The sequence below is a fragment of the Gekko japonicus genome, unplaced genomic scaffold (genome assembly GCF_001447785.1).
Source record: "Gekko japonicus isolate JY-2015 unplaced genomic scaffold, Gekko_japonicus_V1.1 scaffold626, whole genome shotgun sequence".
Taxonomy (NCBI): domain Eukaryota; kingdom Metazoa; phylum Chordata; class Lepidosauria; order Squamata; family Gekkonidae; genus Gekko; species Gekko japonicus.
In genome coordinates this window covers 663,700-688,348 of record NW_015170911.1, presented here as the reverse complement: position 1 = coordinate 688,348, position 24,649 = coordinate 663,700, and the positions used below count along the sequence as shown (strand labels likewise).

Genomic DNA, 24,649 nt, shown 5'->3' with positions numbered 1-24,649 from the left:
AAGCCTACCAGGCACCCTTATCTTGTTGTAGCAGATCTTCTTATTGCGAGGGGACAGTCCGGCGGCGACCCTCCTCCGGCGCAGGTCTTCGCTGTTCCGCTTTTTCCCGGCTGTCGCAACTCCGCCTCCAGGCCTGGACCACCACTACACCACTTTGTGTATTCATAATTGCTGGCTGTTGGACCCAAATGTCTTAAAACACACTGTTTTATAATATATTCAAAAATGAAATATTTATTTGTCTGCTTTATTTATAAACTGCTTTTCTCCACAGTGGGGACCCAAAGGAGTGTACATTTTCTATTTCTCTATTTTATCCTTGTAACAATCCTGTGAGGGAGGTTAGGTAGAGTATGTATGACTGGTCCAAAGTCACCCAGCAAGCTTCTGTGGCAGAGCGGGCATTCAAAACTGGGTTTTCCTGATCCTGGGCCAGTGCTTTAACCACCACCACCACCACACTGTTGTGTGTGTGTGTGTTTGTGAAGTGCCATCAAGTTGCACCTGTCTTAGTGGCCCCGTAGGGTTTTCAAGGCAAGAGATGTTCAGAGGTGGTTTGCCATTGCCTGTCTCTGCATAGTGACCCTGGAATTCCTTGGGGATTTCCCATCCAAATACTAACCGGGGTCAACCTTTTGCTTTTGAGATCTGACTACATTGAGCTAACCTGCACCATCTAGGTCAGGGTGCTACACTGTCAGGGCACCACACTGTCGCCCAGATTAAATATCTTTAAATGTGCTAAAACAATAATTAAAACTATTAGAATTACAAAGCACAGATGAAATATTTGTCAGATGATTGCTATAATATAGACTGTTGGAACTTGCAAAATTAATTGGGGTAAGTGTCCTTCATATTTAGTAAGAACAAGCACTGGGCAGATTATAAGTATTTTCCGAAAATAATTTAGGGTGTGAAAGAAGCAATGAAGGCTAGGCTATTTTAAAATCTCCCCTGAAACAATCACTTTCTAACCTGTTTTTTGGTAGACGGGGGTGTCTTTTATTTATCGTTTGGGTTTTTTTGTCTAATACGTTGCTACAAAGGTTAGCCAGCCCCTGGAGGGGTTAAAAGTAAATTTATCTTCACTGTTTTGCTTTGAGTCTGATTTCACAACTACTTCAAGTAGACTAATTAGAAGAAATTTATTTGCTGCAGAACAAATGTGAGGGTAGAGAAAATTGTTTCATTAGCTGAGAAGAAGCAGAAGTCAGATGTACTTAATTATCCTTGGGAAGACAGGGCATTGTATGCCCAAAGATCTTTAAACTGCTGTAATTAAAAGCTCGGGGAGGCATTCCTTTCCAAGTGCTGGGAAACGTCATTCTTTCAGTGAAAAGGTAATGTTGGCTTCCATTTAATAGCTATGAACCAGCATTTTCATTTAGCACATTAAAATGGGCTAAGTAGTTGTTCCACTACATGCTATGAATCTTCTAGGTTTCCATTGAGAGAACTTATTGTACTTATTAAAATAAAATTTAATTTAATAACTGCCACTACCCTGTATAGTGGCTGAGTTAAAAATCTTTCATTTCTGTGGCATACAGATATTTATCATCTGCTGCTTTTGGCACACTGAATAAAATCATTCTAATGTACTATTTACACTGGAATAAGTGTTCATTTACTGGAATAAAACTGTCACCAGTCTTGGATTAGTTCTGGCGCATGTTCTTGTTGCACCTTTTCTAATGAAACGTCTGCTTGTGATCAGCTTCCCATTACTCATGCATTTATTAGTTTCCCCTCCCCTGCACTCCACACATAGTTGTGGCATTTCATTGCCACAATTTGCTTTTGATTGTAACCACAACTTTTGCAACTAGTTAGCAGCTGTCCATAGAATCCATAGTGATTCAAGGAATAATGGAGCTCAAAGCAGAGAAACAGTATAGTATCTTTGTTGGTTAATGCTGCACACATTCTTAAATCTAAGTTTATAATAGGGCTGTCACATCATAGGAACTGGGATGGTGAAAAAGCCTGTCTTGGAAATCATCAATTTTTTGAAGTTCGTGGGAGACTTGTTCTGACAGAGTTGGCAGCTCTCTCCAACATTTTAAAATGTCAGCTTTGACCATTCAACCAAATGGTGGCAACATCTTTTGAGTCTCTCTCTAATGTAGAAAGCAAATAACATTTTGGTTGGCCAATTGCCACATCAGCCAGAGTTTAGTAATTATTTTCTGCTTAGTTTTACCAAACGCAGTTAGTTGTCTGTCGAAGTGGGGAAAATGTATTGTCTGGGGAAAGCAGATGACGTGAGGAAATATGAAGATTTATCTTGCTATAAATTGACGGAATCTGTATGTAAATATTACTGACAGCTTGAAGTCTAAAGCCATTGTTGTGTGCTACAGCCCATCTGAGAACGATGTCTTTGAAAGACCCAGGCTGTTCTGTTGACTCACCCACAGCTTTCAGCTGTGGGTACCATTTGTGCCACTCCAAAAGAGAAGCTTTCACTGCCAAGATGGGAGGGGTGGGATGGTAAAGCCTGGTGTCATTACATCACCAAAGTTTGTAATGTATTTTGTTCAAGTGAGGGTTTACTGGAACGGACTCAGCTCCCATTTTCCACCATGGTTGGTTTCTTCAAATCAATCTGTAGAATCCAGCTTCTCAACAATAAGAACCTATGAAGAGCCATGCTGGATCAGACCCAAGGCTCATCTAGTCCAGCATTCTCTTCACACAGTGGCCAACCAGCTACCTGTGAACTTAGGCAGATCATGCGAAGGAGGGCAGGAAGGGTTACATCAGTGCTTAGTTCTCGTGGTCCTTTCTTATATGCCCAGGGATATGCTGATCGCCACTTTGAGGTGAGGAAGCAATTTTTCTGGCATCCTGGAGGTTTCTTGCCATCTTCTGAGCATAAAGCAGGGGTCACTGAGGGTGTGTGGGGGGACATATTTGTGAATTTCCTGCATTGTACAGGGGGTTGGACTAGATGACGTCCCTTCCAACTCTATGATTCTATGACCTCTAGAATGCCCACAAACAGGAAGACAATATATTTTGGATCTTGGAGTTGGGGCAGGGGCAAGTCCTGTGCCTCAAACGTTTCACAGACAAAAAAATGTGATCTTATTTTCAGTGTTCTGTTCTGGTAGGGCCTGGAGATCTCCTGGAATTACGTCAACCGGACTACAAAGATCAACTTTCCTGGGGAAAATGGCAACTTCAAAGAGTGGCGTCTGTGGCCCCTTCTGCCAGTTAGCCGCCATCTTTGTTTGCTGACCTTTGGTTTTTCCTGTAATTATCTCTGGATGCAGGGGAAGCCCCACCCCCAACACCCACAGCCCCCCCTCTCTCTCCCTTTAAGTGTGTGGAACCCATGTTTCCTCCCAAGCCTGTGTTTCCTCCCAAGCCCGATCTCCGCTTGAGATCAGGCTCGCAGGGAAATGCCAGCTTCGTGCATTTAAAAGGGAAACGCAGCTGCTCTTAAAGGGTAAACGCCGGCTCCTTTAAGTGCAAGGAACTGCCGTTTCTGGAGATCTGGCGCGTGCGTGTGGGGGGGGCGGACGTCCCCAATGTGACGTCATCACGTCAGGGATGCCCCCAAAGTCCCCCGCTGGGGGTGGAAGATGGACTTGGCAACCCTGTCATGGTGACTTCTGACGACCCCTAGTGGGGCTGGCGTGTTTCAGAGAGGAGGCATGATATTACCTGCCTCTGCGTCCCAGTCATGGTTACCCTTCCAAGTACTTTCAAGGGTCAGCCCTGCTTAGCTTCCAAGATCCGACAAGATCAAGCTTGCCTGGTATTTGGATATGTTGATGCTTCCTGAGATTTAGTTGTGCTAATCAACTAATGAGCTATTTATTTACTTTAGAGTCTGGCTTTCTAATAGCCGTGCATATGTTTTCTAGTAATTCATAAAGGGCAGTAAATTCTCTGTATGTTTTTTCAATCTGATCCGATACACTCACAGCATTCCTAATATCGTAACATGTTAGCCATAAAGGAATAATAAGCTTTCATGTTACCTCTTCAGATACATTGAAACAGCCATTACATGTAGGTAGTGGGTGAGGAGAATGTTGTCAGGAAGGGCCAATTAGAGTTTAGATTGGATCAAGGCAATTGGTAAGACCTGTGAATAGCAGCAAATATAACTAAAATTGGATTAAGGCAATTGGTAAGACTTGTGAATAGCAGCAAATTAGCATACAGCACAATAAGTTTACAAGCAGATGCGAGAACTGAATGATATTAGCATGTGTAGCGAGATAAGAAACGGATATGTCTGTTATGCCCTGGGGGTTCCATTGTCTTGAATGTTGTAATAATTTGTAACTCCGCAATCTCCCATTCTAGTCTGGTTCTGAAATTCTTTTGCAATAAAGCTCCCCCATTGAGTGTCCTGGGAGGTTAAAGTGTTGTCCCACAGGTTTCTCAGTTTTGTTTGCTGCCATTCACAGGTTCTACCAATTGCCTGAATCCAATATTAGCTCTAATTGGTCCTTCCTAGCAATCCCCTGCTTCACCCACCTGAATCTATGTCCCCTCTTCTACTCTTGCATGCCAGTGTCTCTCTTCCTTTGTTTTTTTCACAGCGCAGTGTTACATCTGTTAACAAGCTACCATAATCAAAGTTTAGAGTGTGTTTGCAAATCCTCGTAATGGTTACAGTAGTTCAGCTTTTAACATAGGTTAGGAGAAGCAGGTACAATGTTGTTCAATGGTTAGACAAGGGAGGGGAATTGCAGAAGATCGCACATGAAACTGCCTTATACTGAATCAGACCATCAGTCGGTCAAGGTTGGTATTACCAACTCAGACTGGCCGTGACTCTCGAGGCAGATGTCACTCACATCACCCACTCCTGTCCTGGGCCTTCTAACCGGAGATGTTGGGGTCGGACCTGGGACCTTCTGCATGTAAAGCAGAGGCTTTTCCATCGAGCAACAGTTCCTCTAGCCACTTGCATTGCTGTAACAGGTGTCAGGGCAATGATCAGACTGGGAAGGATCCACATAAGTAGCCATTCTCACACATCTCTGTTTCAGGTCTTATCAAAACCATGTTGAATGCTATTGTAAATAGAAAGAACATCAACTACCACTGGGTGTCGGTAGGTAGTCCCATCCCCTACTTAATTTTAAAAAATGTGGCCTTAGTTAGGGAGCAAAAATGTACTAGCACTCTCTCTGTAAACCGCCCAGAGACCCCCCACGAGGGTTTAGGCCGGTATAATAAATCGAAACCATAAATAAATAAATAAAATTGTGGGGAAATGGCTCTCACAGCAGTGGCAGTAAATGTGATTGGAATCTGTGGCCCTAATGCTTGATTATTCATCTGAATCTGTACTAGCATACTTGGACATATCGTGTGGTGCCAAAGATCGCTTTTATGTACCACAATTACCATGTTTTTCCTCTTCACTTTTCACAACCACAGCAATTTTCCCTTTGCTGTTTTGATGGCCACACTTTATTTTGATAAGTGTTCTATGTATAATTTTACACAATAATCTGAGTCCCACTAATAGTAGTTGGAGCATTTCAGGAATCTCTGGGCAGATAGTTATTTCCTAACCACAAAATGTATTCAGAGAAAAATGTGGCAAGTATTTGTAAGAGGCTGAGTCTGTTAAAAATCTTCAACAAAAGGATAGTGAAACTTTTTAATTTTGCTGCTGATTATATTGTTCATTATTTTGGCACAATTTAGTGTTGTAGCTGTAGAACCACAAAAATCTTGCTTGCTTTCCCCCATTATAAATAGGAAGAGATGTTGTAACAAGCCAAGCAAATATGTGGGTATAATTTGTTTCATACAATCCCCCTATTGTTCTTTGTAATTTACTAATTTATAGGAGGGGGGGAGGAACACATTTTTATAAATTGCTTCCATGACTTTTTCCTCATACTGAAACACTTAAAGTACACTTGGGGTATGATCCAGTTATCTATGGGCATAGTGCTTGGACATAGAGGAGTTTCTAGTTTTAAGGCTTGTTGGAATTCCTCCATACAGGATCCTAGATCCTAACTTTGGCATTCATTGTAAGCATAATGCATGGGAACATGAAGTGTTTTATGGGAGGACTTGGGCCAAGAACCAGATAATCCAACTGTACCTTCAAATGCTATAATTCCAGGTACACTTTTCCTAATACCATTCTCTTACACTGATGAAAAAAAACGTTGTGGAAAAAAATGCAGGTTTTCATTTCATCTGTATGTATAACTGATCGAAACAGTAACTTCTTGTGTTACTTCTTGCGTTCAATAATGGTGCGGCTGGTGTATACATCAGTTTTGGGATTATTAGCCTCATCCATTCTATGGAAGACGGAACAATTGTTATTTCTGTGTTTCCGTTCGGTGGTGGTGGAAGGTGCTGTCAAGTCACAGGTAATTTATGGTGACCCCACAGGGTTTTCAAGGCAAGTGATGAACAAAGGTGGTTTGCCATTGCCCTTCTCTGCTTAGCAACCTTGGACTTCCTTGGTGATCTCCTATCCAATTACTAATCAGAGCCAACCCTGCTTAGCTTCCAAGATCTGATGAGAACAGGCTTGCCTGGGCCGTCCAGGTCAGAGGGTCCATTCAGTAGGGGTGTGGAAAATGTGTGGAGAACGCCTCGAGAAAACTGTTACTCGTGTACCTCACATGTCCCCCCTCCCAAATGGAGGAACTTCCAAACCCTCTTCAGTGGGGATAAGAGAATTGTTTTCATATGTTTGCTGTGCCCCATGCAATTGATTAGAACACAAGCAAGAATTGAAAGGTCTGTTGGCTTCCTCAAATCACTGTTGGTTTGAATAGGGAAGTTAAGTATCCATCTGTATGCAAGAGACCTAGAACTGCATGCATCTGACTGATTTGTGGCTTCAGACTAACTAGATGATAATATACAGGGCTATTTCAAGCTAGAGAGCACAGTAGTGAATTCACCTTTTGTTTTGTTTCTTCCAGATCACCTGCAGCACCAAAACCTGATCCTATTCCTGTGCATATTGTAAGTTTCCTCTTTAAATTCAAGGGAATGTAGTTGTGGCCAATTAACATTTTAACATCTGTTGAATTCTTCTTGTGACATGTGTCACTATTCAAAGAGCACTTCCAGGGCAACCTACTATTTCCCTCCCTAAATTTAGCATATCCAGATGTTTGTCTGGATCTGGGAAGACCTACTTGGCTTGATTCCCACATGCCTGAGTCTGTCTCCTTTCTTGTGTCCTTTTCTGATTAATGCAGCATGCTATCCCCTAGCATTACACGACAATGTAAGAGACCAGGAATAGGTAAAAGTATAACAGAAGAACACCTATGAAATATTTGCAGCAACCAAGCCTTATCCTATCTATTCCCTGTTTGTCTGGCTTCCAAAGTCCAGTTATAACATGCAAGCATTCCCAACAGTGCTCAGGGAAAGGAAATAGTAATTCTGGGACAGGCCACAGAACTTTCTGTGTGTCCCTGTTACGGGAGCTTTGTACACAGCTGGTTCAAACAAGAGGGCCTCTTTGAAGTCATGGCTGGAGATAAGGGAGGCTACAGTCTCTGAGGTGTGTGGGACCTTAGATGTGAAGCCCCAGTTCAAATTATCTGTTGTTTAAAATACTTCTATCCCACTTCTGTCCTAATCAGCGGGACTCAAAGCCGCTTACAACAACAAAAAACAAGTAAAAGCTCAATATGCAGAAATCTGTGGACCACAGTTATAATTCAGGTACGTCTGCAGAGGCAGAGAGCATAACATCTTTAGGTGGAGATGTTATCCAAATGTGTCCCACCCCAGTAGCTGGGGCACATTGATGCACATTTTCCTCTGCATCAATTTTCAGTAAATTCTCTTAAAGCTGAATCTCACAACCTGTTAACAAAGAGAGTGGGAAGAACCAAGAAAGAATTATGGAAGTGTCACATTTCATTTTCAAATTTCTGTTTCAGAAATAATTTGAATTTTCATTGTTTAAGTTCAAAACAGCAGCTGACCCCCAGGACTGTTTTGCAATTGTAAATGAATGCTGAGGCCTAAAAACCTAATTGAGGCATGTCCAGTAGAACGTCTTACTGCTTCCCCTTTGAACAGCAAAACCTCATCTTGTCATATTACAAGCTGTTTTTGAAATTCACCTAACTTTTTTTAAAAAAATATTTTGTCGAAGGCTTTAAAAAAAAAAGTGAGGGAACTGTGGTCCAAAAAAAACAACAGCTGGTCTCAGTTGTTTAGACCCAGAGCAGAATCTGGGTAAAAGCCTTATGCAGGGCATTTGCCCCTTTACTGATTTTGTCTGGCCTTTGCACTTGGTGAGTCTCTTATTTCCCTCCTCACCCTCAAACCTTACTGAGCAAGCGTGAAACATTTCTGCCAAGTCATTAGGATTCCCAGCATATGCATGTCCAGGTATTTCTCCTCAGAAATGCATGCAGTGTCTGCAATATGGCAGTGCGGCTGCGTTATGGGTGAGGCCATGTTCCTGTAACCCACCACTGTCATCCAGCTGAGTTCCAAACAGATGGCAGTTTTGCTTTGGTATTTTGCATGCTGTTTGTGTGTGTGGCTTTTTTGTGTGTGTGTGTGTATTTTTGTGTGTTTTTGTTTCACATAGGTAGAGCCTACGGAACTAGTTAAGCCTGTGCCCATTGCATCTGCAGTCGCACCCAAAGTTTCATCCGCAGCCAACATGGCCTTCAATAAGGCCCCAAGGCCATTTGGGGCTGTGTCATCTTCCAAGGTCACCTCCATCCCATCACCATCGTCCGCCTTCACTCCAGCTCATGCGGGTTTTTCATCACGTGCTTCCCCTCCACCGCCGGCCACTCTCACGCCTCCCCCTTTCTCTGCTAATGCCAAATCAAATGCTGACCAGCGTTCGCCTGTGCAGAGCGCTGCTAAACCTGCAGTTAATGTCCCATGGCAGCCCACATACAATGCATCCTTGAACACCTCTGTCAACGAAAATGCCCAGGAGGTGGCAGAGGGGCAGCGAAGAGGATTCAAGGAGAACCAGGTTGACAGTGCGCAGCAAAATGGGTAGGTGGCTTCAGGGCACGCTGCTGCTGCTGCTTCTTCTTCATGCTGTGCGGGTAATTGTATTTCTGTAGATCAGTCTTGTTACAATACAGCTTCACTGTATTGCGGAAACCTACAGAAACCATTTGGGCATATCTACACAACCAAATTGTTGCCTTTCTGTCAGGTCCCGTCCCCCCACCAATAATCTGGTGGATCATAGTCTAGTGACATTACTGTGAATTCTTTGAGACAGCTTTAAGCTCACTCACAAAGCTACTGTTCCCGGGATTGTTTTAGAGAAGAATGACTATTAAAGCAGCTTATGTTTAGTGCAGTTATGCCCTTTTTTGGACAAGTTATGTTCAGTGTTATATGCAGTTGTTGAAGAAAGGGGGGAAATCCTATGATCATTTGTTATTTATGAACTCCATAGAGAGACTTGCTAGTTCATTGTCTGAAGACCCAAGCTATTACATGTGTTTATGCTATGGAGTGAGTCTTAAGTGTTGTAAGGAGAGAAGCGTGTATCCCACAATGGAAAATGTTTTCTTAAAAATTCCTCTGGAATTGTGAAAGATTCCTTAGCCAGTAACAGGACACTGAAAATGGAAATAATCTTGACTGTGGGTAGTTTACATACTGAGAGTGTTTTAACATCTCATACTGAGGAAAAGAGAGAGAAGATGGAAAGCTTGTTCTGTAAAATCGTAATTAAACTAGCTTATACTTCATTAAAACTATGTTCTTTGAAGGAGCTCCATTATGCTTGAATTAGGGTTTGAATCCCCACTCTGCCATGGAAGTTTGCTGGGTGATCTTGGGCCAGTCATACACTTTCAGCCTAACCTACCTCACAGGGTTGTTGTGAGGATAAAACAGAGGATAGGAGAACAATGTAGGCCTCTTTTGGTCCCCATTGGGAAGAAAAGCGGGATATAAATAAAGTAAATAAATATATACAAAGTTTAGATTAAAAATTATACATATATATATATACACACACACACACACACACACACGTATGTATGTATGTATAGTCAGATGTATCTGTTTAAAATAATTTTGTCTCTTCAAATTCATCAAATGTACTTTAATGCAAGTCCTCAAGAGTCACAGCTTTAGAATAAGCATACACCCTGTAATCTTGGAGGATTTAGTGAAATATGGAAAAGGAAGGAAATAGCCAAGGGCATGTTCTATGCAAGACAGGATAAGGCACTAGGAAGTATTCAGTTATGGTAATCATTACCACCACAGGCAGAAAACTAAGGTCACAATTCTGGGATCAATCCAGTGAAACTGAGGGAGGAGGAGACAGATTGTAGGTGGGGGAAATGGGAATTGCTAAGTACCAGGCAGTATAGCAGTTGCAGATTGGGCTGGTCAGGCAAAGATCTGAGCCACTTATGGATGTTTATATTGCCAAAGGGAAGGGAAGATACCCATTGGAACTAGCAGGGAGACTTACTTGTCGGAGGGAATAAAAATCCCACCAGCTGGCCCTGGTGACATAAATGCAGTTGAGAAGTTGCACATCCACATCCCAAGTTGCAGCCGATAATATGCTAATTAAAAGTTCAATATGCTGATAAGGTTCCTTTATTTTATCTAGCAAATGGGTTGCAGAATTAAGTTGGTTCAAAGTATTCTTAGAATGAGTGGTTTGCACATAAAGAAATCTTCTATTCAAGCTAGGCAATTTGACTTTGTCAAAAATCTTAAATTTTGTACTCTTTGTGGCTTCTGTACTTGTGTGCTTTCTTGGGTGTTACTTTCATAGCAGGATGTGGAGGCACTGTTTAGTATGTTTGGTTTTTCTGAATTAAGAGTTTTCTTACTCAAAAGCTACTGTAAATAGTGCAAGGCTCACCTATACAAAATTTAACAGGAACAATAAGAAGACAAAGTACTATCATAAAGTGCTTCACAGGTAAAACAAGGATAGGAAACAGATATCTAGAATAAAATATAGAACCAAATTTGTGCACATTTACTCAAATCAGGCTGACCAAACCTCACTAGAATTGTAACCCTGAGTTAATTTATAATTGGGATTTTATACTTGGCCTTAGCATGTAGAATAAACATTTTCTGACAGCAAATATACTTTAGCAGACTTCCTGCAATGCAGCTCTTGGTGCACAGATGGCCTAGTAGTTGCAACTGTTCTTAGGAACAGATGATAGTCAGCGGTGCACTATCTAAAACAGGATGAAGTGTCTCCTGACAACTTGAAGCAAATAGATGGACTTATAAATATACCTTTGGCAACCCTTTGTAGCCTTCCAGGAAAGCTGGCTTTTGCAGCTGTAAAGCCACAGAGTTACCATTTAATTCTAGTAATTTAAGTTTAGAAAGAACACAATTTATAGCAACTAAAATTATGTTGCCAGATTCAGCCACAAGCTCTCCCTCCTCTGTGAGGACAGATCTGCACATTCCCCCCCCCCAATAGCTAGCAATCCAAAACAGTCCAGTGGAGCCTGAGCAGTGGGGGTTGCCTTCTGACACACTTCTGGTAATGTCAAAGGGTGTGGCATATGCAAATAGGTTATGCTAATAAGTTATGCTAATGAGCTCCTGCACCTCTTTTTCTACAAAATGACCCCTGGATGTAGTAGCATCCCTAAAGCCATCTAATGGCTTTCTTGCTGTGGGGTGGGGACATGGATCAGCGATAGAACATCTGGCTTCTCCAGTAAAAAAAAAAAAAGGGAAAGGATCAGGTAATAGGTTTATTCCAATGCGAGCAGACAGTACTGAGTTTGGTGGACCCCATGGTCTCATTCCATATAAGGCAGCTTCCTATGTTCAAGTTTGAATTTGGAATTTTTATTTTATTTACCTACTTTATTTATAGTCTTGTCTTTCTTCCTGAGGTTCAGGGCAGATTACAAAATTTAGCAATGCAATAGGGGACAGTACAAGACATATAATAAACTTTGTAATAAGATTGGATTACAAGTTAGAAAATAGTGCAATAGAAGCATAAAGACATAACATGAGAGGTTTGCTGAAATTAGAAAACAGTGCAGTAAAATCAAACATAACATGAGAGGCAAACATTGGTTTACTGAAATTAGAAAACAGTGCAGTAAAATCAGGAAATGCATACAATAAACAGTGTCATAAACTGCAGCCCTTTATCCCTTTTGTTACAGCATCTTCCTTTATGTTTCCAATTTTATTACAGCCTCATTCTCTTTATAAAAATGCCCTCCTGAACAATTCCATTTGACACATTCTGTGGAATGACAGAAGTGTGGGACCCTTTCTGACCTTCCCAGGCAGGCCATTCCACACCGTGGGATCCATAACCGAGAGCCCAAGAATGACCTGGGACACTTTTAGCTCTTATGCTATACTAAGTTCCAAGTGCACGTTATAAATAATGTGACAGGATTAAATAACTCTTAAGAGACTAAACTGGGATGATCAAGCTATTTATGCCTATTTGTCCCACTTTTAGATTTCTTTAGATACAGTGCTATATTGCAAAAATCAGTGAGTTAGGTTTAGTCAGGGCTCTTTTTGTAGAAAAAGCCCAGCAGGAACTCATTAGCATAATAGGCCACATCCAACAGCAGAAACTCATTAGCATATTAGGCCACACCCCTGACAGCACAGCTCATTAGCCTATTAGGCTGCACCCCCATGTTACCAAAAGTATGGTCATCCACACCCACCTTTTGCTTCTTATTCTGTTTACCTTGTTTGTTGTCAAAACCCAGGGGTTTTTTTGTTGCAGGAACTCCTTTGCATGTTAGGCCACACACCCCTAATGTAGCCAATCCTAATGAGTTTCTGATGTTGGGTGTGGCCTATTATGCTAATGAGTTCCTGCTGGGCATGGCCAACTCAGGAGCCAGCCGGAACTCCGTTCCTGTGCGTTCCTGCCCAAAAATAGCCCTGGGTTTAGTGTAGCAGAAGAATACCAGAAATGCTGGTGCAATTTGGATAATTTTATTTATTTATTTATTTTATTCAATTTATACCCCGCCCTCCCCGCGATGCTTTGTTCAAACCCATCCTGAAACCTTGTTTCTATTTGAATATATTCAGTGATGTTATCTGGCAGAATAAAAAGAACTGTAGACTCGTTGGACTTAGCTGTACTGAAAATGTTATGGTTTCAAATGATGCTCGAGCAATTATTAGTGTGACAAGAATTTGCTTCGACATGAAGTTCTGGTGCTGATTAAACAGCAAGACACAGCACACTGCCCTTTTTACAAATATATTTAGACCTCAGTAACACAATCTGTTTACTGATGTGAAGGAACACATCTCATCTATACATACAGTATACTTTGAGATTAAGTAGCAGCAACCAATAGTGCTTGCTTTTGTCCCCCAAGAGCATCGTACAGGCATAACTGCTTGAAGAAACTGGAAACTAATCCCAGGAAAATGTGTGCACTCAGGCCTGGTCTACATATGCAATAGGGTTAGAATGAGGTAATGAGGAAGTAACAGAATAGACAACACCACTTGAGAGGATGGATGAGGGGTTGCATTTTTCCAGTGTTGCCTCATATTAATAATTCCTTCTGTGTGTAAAATTGTCCCTCTGATGTGCTGACACTATAGGACAGTTTTACACGGAGAAGTGTGGCTTTCTGCACCTGCCATTTGAAAAGTTACTTCAGAATTCTGTCTCATTATTCTGCTGTAAGTGTAAAGTAAAGGTAAAGGTTCCCTTGCTCAAAAGCCAGTCGAATCCGACTCTAGGGTTGTGGTGCTCATCTCCATTTCAAAGCCGAAGATCCAGCGCTGTCCGAAGACATTTCCGTGGTCATGTGGCCGGCATGACTAAACACCAAGGCGCATGGAACGCTGTTACCTTCCCACTGAAGTGGTACCTGTTTACCTACTTGCAATTTCTTTCTTTCAAACTGCTAGGTTGGTAAGTAGACCAGGCCAAATTCTAAAAACGTAAAATGCGAGAAAGCGGTGCCCATTCATATGTGTAAACCAACATTCTTAATTATATTTAAACACAATGTTCCTAACTCAAAGCTTTAAAACATGCTTGTATTTCAGACCAAAATAGGCAAATAGATCCTTGTAGTCGAATATTGATTTAGTTGAAGTTTGTCTATAAAATGTAGTATTTGCTAAATATTTGCGAAGTATTCTGACTGCTTCACATACACCATGAAATATAACTTACAATAGCCATATCAATTAGGCACCTGATAGTATACCCATATAGCTTGTCTAAAATCACAGTGGCTAAACTTACATTTGAATTTGTGACTTCCAATGGGTTTGTTCTTGCTAGATTAGCTCCAATTGAAAATATGTAGTGATGACGAATCAATTCAGTATTACGTTTGTGAACATTTTATAGAACATACTTTAAATCTGCGTTTCAGTGGGGTAGATCTACCCCTATCCTGCCACTCAGTGGTGCAAAGTTTGAAGCCTTCCTACAACTTAAGTAGCCCTTCCCTTGGAGGTCTGCTTCCCTGAGACTGGAGGAAGGCTTGTTCTTTGGAGATTGTTTGGATACACCCCAATGAGTTTTAATGCTCCGGAGGTACAGTGGGTTTATATAAGTAAGTTAGGTGTGTTCAGCCGTGTCCACTAGTAGGACTTGAACTGCCCCATCCATTTCAGTTGTTGTTATCTGCGTATTTCTGCATTGGTGCAAGTGGTGATCTTAAGCTTCAGCTTTCTTTAGTCTGCAGCGCAGCCAAAGATTCCGTCCCCTCCCACACAACACGCACTTGCCTTACAATGAGGAAACATGACACGCACAGGATCAGTTCATACATAATGTTCCCAGTGCCACATAGCACGGAGGATCAGGAATGTACTCTGTGCTCGCAAGCACGCTCGTCCCATTTCTTCCCTCTACCCCTGCAGTTTTTGTTTCTAGGCTTAGCTATAGCTTGCACAAGCTCTAGTTTGGGTGCTTTATGTATAACAACAAACTATGGTTTACCAGTGATCATGAAGTTTGGGAAGGCATTCTAGAATGCCAGGGTGGGGGGAGTATGTGAACCCAAGGCATGGGCAGAAAAGAGTCTTACCCTTAGTGGGGTAGTGAGATCTTCGGGAAATAGGCAGGGAAAGTGTTAGTCTCCTGACCAACTATATCCAAGCCTTGTAGCATGAGCTGAAAATGACCGTTTGTTTGCTTTTTAAGTGGCTGTGTTCAGGTTTGATTTTATGTAGATGGTTTTGTCTGCTTGTGCATGAAAGTTGTTTTGCATAGCTCTGAATTGCGAGATTCTTCTTGCTCAGCTCCTCACTGGGTGAAACCTTTCTTATAAGGTTCCACCAGATTTCAGATTAAAAGCTGAAATGGTGCTTGGATTTCAGTGATCCTCTGTCACATTGTGGTAGACCAGTAAAAGTCCTTCACAATAAACACATTAAATACTCTTTTCCTTTGCAGGAAACGACAGTGACAAAGTTAGTATCAATGGCTTTTGAGTGGAGTTAAAGCTTTTATGCTTTTGAATAATAGCATGTATAACTATTTGCAAATTTTTAATTTTGCAAGACCTTTCTGGCTTTTTGAAAAGCATAATCTGAAGTGCTTGCAGTTTGTATGGTGTGTGTTGAATTAGGTTAAGTATTGTAGTATCTCTGTTATTTCATATCTGAGTGGGTTTCATGAGCAGCAAATGGAAAAGGTAACAGCTGCAATATACAGTACTATTGTGTTAACAAATAATGAGCACAATTTAGACTTTTTAAAGAGTCTAATGGTTGTTGCTGTGGAAATGGTTTTCATTAGGAAATGAATGTTACTAAATATGCCACAGTTGTAGACAGATTTCTATTTATGTAAAAGTAATTATAAATGACTTTTTGCTAGGGAACACTTTCCCCCCTCCTTCCTGCTACCCCTTGTTCATGTTGTAGCTTGTTAGAGTGAACTAAACACATCAGTAAATAAAACTATTTTTGGAATAACAATAGTGCTTTAATTTTAAGTTTGCCTGTGGCACCATCTTGCTACCAGACTGGGTAACTGCTGGAAAGATTTTTCAAAAAGAAATTATTCCGTATTTACAAATCCAAGGATATGTTCAGTCTTAGCTAAGGTTTTTTCTGCATTTTTTTCATGTCAGTTCTTTTTTGTGCCTTTAGTTTTGCTTCAAGGTTTTTTGTTGTTGTTTATTCCTTGTTTTTCCCCTAGTTCTTTTGAGACCACTCTTACCGTGACCTTTTTTCTGGAAACCGATTTTGAATTGGCTTTTTCCTTGTACATAATGTTTCTGTCGGTTTTATTTGTCCCACCAACTGCCAGCCCACTTTCCAGTGATTGGACTGTTGTCATTGTCAAAGCACTCTCTCTTCACCCCCACCATGAAGATGAGTGGTTCCAGTTTTAATTTTTTTAAAAACCAGGGGTCATTTCCTGCAGGAGCGCACAGGAGCGGAGCTCCGGCAGTAAAGAGCCCAGGGGGCGGGCACATGCAACAAGCCCTACCCCCCTGCTCCCAGCAGCCCTCATTCAGAGCAAGAAGCAGCCAGGTAAGCTGCAGAGCCCCCCCCTGTCCCCCAGTCCAAAACAGTCCAGTGGCACCTTTAAGACCAAGTTTTATTCAGGTACAAGCTCTCCCTCCTCTGCGAGGGCAGATCTGCACGTCCCCCCCCCCAATAGCTAGCAATCCAAAACAGTCCAGTGGAGCCTGAGCAGTGGGTGTTGCCTTCTGACACACTTCCGGTGATACTTCAGGGGGTGTGGCACATGCAAATAAGTTATGCTAATGAGTTATGCTAATGAGCTCCTGCACCTCTTTTTCTACGAAATGACCCCTGTTAAAAACAGCCTTAAAATATCAGTATAGCAATATAATCCTGTAATGATAGTTTAAGCAGTTTCTCTGAATTCTCAGTTTTCGTTTAAAAAAGGATGCTTCTGGCCTCAGCCTCTTGGAGATATGCCTTTTTCCTTATATCTCTGGCTAGAGACATTTTTCCTAATGAAAGCTGCAAATTCTGAGGACCTACTTAAACTACCATTACTACATTGATAATACCAATCTTTCAGGCCCTTTAAAAAAAATAAGGGAGGTATTGTGATGACACCGATGATGACAGCACCCTCCCTTGAAAATCCTCATTATTGAAGACATGTGCAGAAAAAAACTGACTCCACAACTGTGAAAATGCACAGAGAGGGCCGACATGCAAAAGAACTGTGCCCAAATTGATTCCAGTGCTTTTGGATTGACTCCCAAGAAAATCAGAGCAAGTCGAGTGTGTGGAAAAGGTCTCAGACCTGATTTGTTGAGGTGGGAATCAGGTGGTAGATTAAGTGTACCACTGCAAGTGGAGGATTGTGGCACCACCCCTGCGTAACAAGGCTTAGTTCAAACAGAGAACCAGCACAGAAGCTTTCTCCCTGCTTTGCATCCTTGTTGCAAAGGAACATTCCGAGATGGAATTCATTTCCTGTAAGCCAAAATTGGTGCATTTCATTATATTCATCAATACGCCACTTCATTTTCTGGCATGCATAACCCATCCCTAGTATGTTGCATTCACAATTTAATAAGTCTGCTATTAAAAATGTTTGTGACATCATTCTATACATCTTTAACGTGCCGATTTTCTATTAACTTTATCTTGTTGCTTCATTTCATATTTGTACTTCATACTGGAATCTCCTTCCATTGTCTGTGTTTTTGTTGTCCTTCCACCTTCAGTAACCCTGATGAAGTGTAAGTACTTCACCAATATAGTTTGCCTTTTAATATTTAGGTAGCCATTGTCTCACAAAAATAATACCATATCCTCTGTAATAACAACATAATATGCAACTAAAGTATCTAGCTATCCTTTTGTCAAATAACTCTTGGTTTCTCCACATCACCAGCCTAATGATCCCTGTCTTCTCAATCATAGGATTCTTTTTTTATTGGGATGAATCTACATTATTGTGTAAGAATAAAGGTGACAAAAATTAGACCAGAAATTATTCATATGGACAGTATAAACCCATTGTTCAGAACATTATCCCTCCCTCTTCTGTACTTTTCTTTGAGAATTGCATTGTGCATTAAATTCTGTTTTCTCATATCCAAGGATTATTGTTTTTGAGCGGGTATCTTACATCAGATATGTCTTACTGAAGTCAGTTGGCAAATGTATTTTGAGAACATGTTCTGGGTTACAAAACACAGATTTTAAATTTCATTCAATTTGAGAATGTGTAGGCATTCAAGACAATTTGAGACTGTAAGAAAAGATGCAGTGGGTTCTAGAAGAGAAGCCATCAAAACACATAAGACTGTAAAAATAGCCCTGCTTCATCAGACCAGTGGTCAATGTAATCCAGCACTGTGTTCCACAAAATGATCCATTGGTTGCCCTGGAGGGTCAACAAACAGAGCATAGAGTACAAGGCTTTCTGGCACTGGTATTTAATGGTTTGCTGCCTCTCAATATGATAATTCCCTTTGCTCATCAGTGCTGGTAGCCATTCATGGACCTATCATTAATGAATCATCTATGCATACACATAACCCTACAATGGTGTGAGAGTGGAGGAGACTGGTGGCATTATAGGGTCATTTCTCAGGGGGGGAAAAGAAGTCCTGCTGCACTATGTGGCTCTTTCCTTGAATTTATCTGGATTGAGGTCAAGGTGGACAGTATTTGATGAACATGGTACTAGTAGCTTCCTTGCTAAAAAGTGTTCTTATGTTCATTAAAATGTTAACTTACTCATAGTGGCCATTGAAATCCTTGGTATAGAAAGGCAGAATAAACATAGAAACATTTAAACAAGTGGTACTCATTCAGTGGCTCAGCAGCCACATGTGGTTCTTCGACATAACACCTGCATCTCTTTGGGGCATGATTCCCCAATGTGGCACCTGCCCATTGTTCCAAGAAGGTGGGCAAGGCCATTGCTCGGTAAGGCTTGTTGCTGTGACAGGTGGTTGACACCCTTGAAACATCCTCCACCAGAGGGACTGGAAAATGGGTGAGCTGTAGGCTCCATGGTAGAGAAAATCATGTGGGTGCAACCATGGTGATAGCTATATATTTTAATACTTACTGTATGTGTGGCTTCAGTAGGATGGCACACATGGCATACTGTAGTCATGCGGCTCTTTTGATTTTTGATCATTGTGAATGAGGTTTTTCATAAGCCATGAACTGAGTACTACTGGTTTAAACAAAAATAATGTGTATAGTACTTAATGTAGATGTGTTGAGGTTCAAGCATTTTCTACTTTCTCTGCTTCTCATCCTGACTTTTTTTCTCTTTCTTTCCTTCTGCTTATGCTGGACTCTCTCTTCTGCTTCCTTAATCTTTAAAATATGTAAAAGGAAAAACCCACCTAAGCGGTAATTGCTAAAAATGTATCTTTCTGTGTGTATAAAGTTCTATAATGTGGCTTTGATATGGGGACCTCATACCCTATGTTAACTCTTAAATGCGTAAACAATCCTTCTCTGCCTGTAGAATAAGAGAGGGCCTCGTGTGTTTGCAAATTATTGGGAAGGAAGTCTAGAGATTACATGTGTTTGCAGAAGTAGTAAATTATTGGGAAGGAAGTCTAGAGATTATACCAGGCCAGTGGAAGTCAGGAGTCTATATGATGGGAATCTTTTGACTCCTAAATGCAGGCATGACAGGGAGCTCAGCAAGCACTAGAGGTGTTCTGAATGAACAGTCTTGTGTCTGGAGGAAGGAACATTACTTACTACTCAAGGCCAGTACAGGTGTCTTTACATGTGTCACCTGGATTTAGAAGCTAAAGGGTGAATCAGGACATGGTGCCAAACCAGATGTGCACTGAGAATTCATTGTGTGATTTTTAAACAGTTCTTAAGTACATGGAGGCCTGATAATGGATTAGGACTTCAGAGCACCAGGAAAGCCAATCTGTCCCACTCTATTTTCTAACCTGAAATGGCTCTCGGGAGCCATTTTTTGCCCCATTGGATGAGACTTGGATGTTTATCATTGCTCTGTGATAGCCTGTACACACATCCTGGGGTTAGATTTATTAGTATACATAATCAGTGTGATAAATGTTTGGCCTGTAAATATCTTAAGTAAGGCAGGATAGAATCTCGAGCGCCTTGCACTTTAATTCTAAATGTATTTATCATTTGTTTTTGATCTAAGCCTTAATTCAGTGTAATGAAACTTAATACTACTTTTTGAATGATAACTTGCATTTGGTTTTATATCTTTTCCTTTGGACCAGTCCACCACGGAAGCATGTTGTATACAGAAATACAGAATTTTACCATCCGCCCACTCACAGCAACCACAGCAAGAAGCGGTTGATTGAAGATACTGAGGACTGGCACCCAAGGACAGGAACTACCCAGTCACGTTCTTTCCGAATCCTCGCGCAGGTCACTGGCACTGAATCTAGTGAGTAGATATTTGGGCCTATAATGAAAAAATCAGAAATGTACAATTGATGCATGTGTGCATTTTTTAAAATACTGTTTTTGCTTAAACTTTTCAAACAGTACATCAGAGATGTGGTTACAGAATCAGATTAGGATTTGAAAGACCTGGGTTGAAGTCCCCATTTAGGCATGAAGCTCAATGAGAGACAAGTCAGTCTGTCTTACTGAGGTGAACTTTGAGGTTGATTTTGAGGGTAAAGTGAGGGAGGGGAGAACCATGTATGCTTCCCTCCACTCTTTGGAAGAAGAATGGGATGAAATGCATTAGACTTCTCTTTGCCTCAGATTTATTGTTGAAGTTAGAGATTTTTAGTGCTGAGTTTAATAGGAGATCCACAACAAGGAAAATACCTAGAATGACTTTATTCTTAGAAGCAAAATAGAGCCTGGGTGTTGAAACTTTCCAAAATGCATGGCTTTTCCATTACTTGGTTAGTTTTTTCAATAGTTTGACATTCCTGTCCAGCAAACAGAGCAGAATTGGTAACCCACATCTGTGTTTTTGTCTCTATCGCTAAAATGCTGCAAAAATTAGAGTACAGAAATGATTGTTGAGAATCCTGATTATGGCTTGGCCCACCTATATCTAATAATAAAATTGTGATCTATGACATTTCTCCACCTTTGAAAGTAGCCTGATCATGGATAACATTGACAAGTTCTTCTTGAAAATTAAAAAGGTGGTTAGAAAAGAGGCAGAGCAGTTCACCACCATTTAGTAAGTTGCTAGATAAATGACTTTTAATTAGCGGGTTCTCAATTAAGATACAGGGGAAATTTTTCCTGGTGATGAGAGCAGTTCAGTAATGAAATTAGCAGCCCATAAAGCAAAAAAGGTTGGTTGTGCACCTGGTAGAACTGTCGAAAACAGGGTATTGTAGGAAGTTTTATTAGATAGTTGATATCCATCCCTTTCATAAAAATGTATGGTGTTTCTTTAAATCACAGGAGAAATGTTTTTAAAACTTATATAGTGGCATCATGGAAGTTAGCTAATATGGATCATTTTTTTGCAGTGAAAGAACCAGAATCTGAGAATACAAAAAAGACAAAGTAAGTGAAAGATCTGAAATTTAATTTTTTAAAATATGTTGCATGTTTCTGTTTTCAGCTGATAATGTGAAAATAACAGTGTTCGTGTGTGATAAATACTTTATACCTTAAAGTTCTTGGCTGCTTATTTGTACTGTAGACTTCGCCTTCTCCTTTTGATAGCTGCATAGGCTCTATAAAATGGCCAGCCTTCAGTATGTAGGTTTATTTTATTTACTTAGAAAATGTCTATGTCACTTCTCCAGAGAACCTGATGAAGGTGAGTTGCAAAGTAAAATGTAATAAAAACTTTAACACACCTCAGAAGTTAACCATTAAAAACCTAGCCAGAGCATATAAACATCAAAAAGCATTTAGTGGCTCAAAAACAAGTCTTGTAAAAACAGTTTTCAGCCTAGAAGCAGACTTCAAAACAATTTAAAGAGATTCACCTCTTAAAGCCTGGGGGGGAAAGAAATGCCTTGAGTTGCTACCTTAAAAAAGGAGTAGGGTAGGCACCAGGGGAGTCTCAAGAGGAAGTGGCACTGCTGAAAAGGCCTTCTCTAGTAGGCCCTTGCCTCACTTGTGACGGCACGGGCACAGAAAGTAGTACTTGTGAGGAAGGTCTTAGCCAGTGGAGTCCTTAGCCAGGCAGTCCTTCAAGTACCCTGACCCCAAGCCATTTACAGCTTTAGCTGCAAGAACCGACACTCTGAATTGTGCCTAAAAACAGATGGGCTGCTAATGTATATCTTTCAACCCCTGGGGCGATATGATCTCTGTATCACACCCCTTGCAGTAGCCTGGCCGCTGCATTTTGGACCAACTGAAGTTTCTGGACAGTTCACAAATGTGGCCTGCATACTGTAGTGTAACCTAGATATGATCAGAGCATGATTTACCATGGACAGGTCACACTTCCTGAGGAATGACCATAGGTGACGTATCAGCCGAAGCTGACTAAAGGCACCACATGCCATGGAGAAGACCTGAGTCTCCTACTATAGGGCAGGATCCAGGAGCACCCCTGAGCTATGAGCCTGCTCCTTCATGGAGAGTGCAAGTATGAGAAAGCAGATACCCCTAGCCAGCCAGCCAGGTGGAACTCTCCATTTGTCTTCAGGTTTTCTCCGCACACTGAGTGTATGGGAGTAAGAATGAACGCCTGATTGCTTGGGCTTCCATGGAAGCACTCAGGGCTTGGCTATCTTCCCAAGAAGTGATATGAATACCTCAGTAGGAATCACAGTGCAGAGGTTGCTTTTGGAAAGTAACTTGATTTGCTAAGGAGGCAGTCTTCCATGAATATATTGGATTGAATCCCGTCTAAATTTCTTGCAGTGAAGTGCAACTGCTCCTTCCAATCCCCCCCCAATCCCCCCTGAAATGCCACTACCGGGTAACAGGGACCCCCCCCCACCAAAAGCAACATTAGGGAGAGAATTGTGCATGTGGATTTTTGTGCATTTTTGTGTACCTTGTGCATGTTTTTTATATATAAGGTCCAACCCATCATATATGCACAGAGAATCCAAAGCTTTTATACAGCCTGCAGCCCTCCTGCCCTGGAAGTACCCTGTCCACTCTAACCTCCAATATCAAATATGACATGATTGTTGTGGGAGGGTAATTGCAGCACAAGCTGCATGGAGGACTTTAGGTTTTGTTGTTCTGATTGTCACTGCTAGTTTGGAATTAGTTCTGTTTTGAGAATGGATTAATGTTAGCTATCCAGCAGATGAACATGCTTAACAGATGAATGTTGGATTGGATACGATGGGTTGGTCCATCTCTAGTTTTTATACTAATCAGATTTGATGCAGTCTGGTACTACAGAAAATTGGTTTTTTTGAGCATTGACTATTGTGCTAATATAACATCGTGAAGGCTGGTATTACGCTTGTTTGTGCTAGAACTGCTGGCAAGTATGATGGCATGAATGTTTTATTTACATGTTAGATACATCTATATGGACTGGGTTTACTTGGTGCTAAAAATATTCAGATTTCACCAAGAAAAGTTAAATTTTGTTGTAAACATAAATTATACCTGAGCAAATGCCCATTTTTTGAACATGGTAGTGGCAAAGACATGGATGCCTGACCTTTAGCCCCTGAAAAAACCCTTTCAGCCAGTCCTCTGGCTTCTGAGGTTTCAGCAAGATTGCCCACGTGCTTTCAAATACATTTTCACAGCCATGAAGGCATTCTACATTTCTTCTGTGCTTTCTAGCACACAGAAACCCTGTGAGAGACAAAGGATGGCAAAAGGCTTATAGAAAATTCAGACTGTAGTGTGAATGATCAGTGACCTTTGGCTATAGACACTGGAGGGGGTGGGAGCAATAGCAAATAACAAAGAATCTCTAGGAAAGGAGAAGTGGTAACCATAGAGCTATTTATGGGATAGAGATATGGTCTTGTTTTTTCTACTTGCACTTCTTCGTAAGTGTATTGCCAGTTGGTTTTCAAGTCATCATAGACTGCTGAAGCTGTTTAATATTCATTGCTTATAGTTGTACATGCTCCTCCTTTCAGAAATGGAATATTTTGCACGTTTGCGTTACTCTGTTCAGTGTTCCTCATTTCTTCTGTTTTAGCCGTGTGTTTGCATGAGGTTTAAAAATAAGATAGATACGCTTATAAGACAGAGCCAGTTTGGTGTAGTGGTTAAGAGCGATGGACTCTAATCTGGAGAACTGGGGTTGATCTCCCCACTCCTCCACCTGCAGGTAGCTGGGTGACCTTGGGTCAGTCACAGCTCTCTCAGAGCTCTCTCAGCCCCACTCACCTCACTGGGTGTCGGTTGTGGAGAGAAGAAGGGAAGGAGATTGTAAGCCACTCTGAGACTCTGAGTGAAGGGTGGGGTATAAATCCAACTCTTCTTCATGATATAATCCAACTCAGCTAGATCTCTGCTTGTTACAAAAGAAATGTATGAGTTTTGCGTTGGAAGATAAGGATTGGTAGGCTACAAACAAGGGCTTGCAAAGAGTGCTTGACTTCTGCATGTGTTGTGTGCAGGGGAGGTTGAACTGCAGACTATTTTCCTTTCTTATCTGTCTTCTCTTTCCACAGGGAAAAGGTTCCCCTCCACGTCATAGGTCCCAGATACACAAAATTACGTGACTGGCACCATGGAGTCTCAGCACGTGTCCTTAATGTCCAGTGACGTGCCAAGTTCCAAAATAAAGCACGTGCCCCTTTTCTTCTTCCTTTTTTCTCTCTTC

General features: G+C 41.2%; 1 protein-coding gene across 5 annotated transcripts in view; it reads left to right on the top strand.

Moving 5' to 3' along the window:
- The window catches only part of PDLIM5 (PDZ and LIM domain 5), a 171,965-nt gene that overhangs the window by 82,842 nt on the left and 64,474 nt on the right, over positions 1-24,649 (top strand). Inside the window, exons 4-10 of one of the 5 annotated variants that reach the window (XM_015418691.1) lie at positions 6,936-6,978; positions 15,389-15,405; positions 17,655-17,669; positions 19,288-19,305; positions 20,175-20,347; positions 21,405-21,441; positions 24,498-24,640. In XM_015418691.1, the coding sequence (XP_015274177.1) occupies positions 6,936-6,978; positions 15,389-15,405; positions 17,655-17,669; positions 19,288-19,305; positions 20,175-20,347; positions 21,405-21,441; positions 24,498-24,591 (397 nt within the window). In that variant the 3' untranslated portion in view covers positions 24,592-24,640. Of the gene's footprint in view, positions 1-6,935; positions 6,979-8,575; positions 9,001-15,388; positions 15,406-17,654; positions 17,670-19,287; positions 19,306-20,174; positions 20,348-21,404; positions 21,442-24,497; positions 24,641-24,649 lie in introns of those variants that run through there. The other 4 variants (XM_015418688.1, XM_015418689.1, XM_015418690.1 and 1 more) reach the window with 4 other exon arrangements.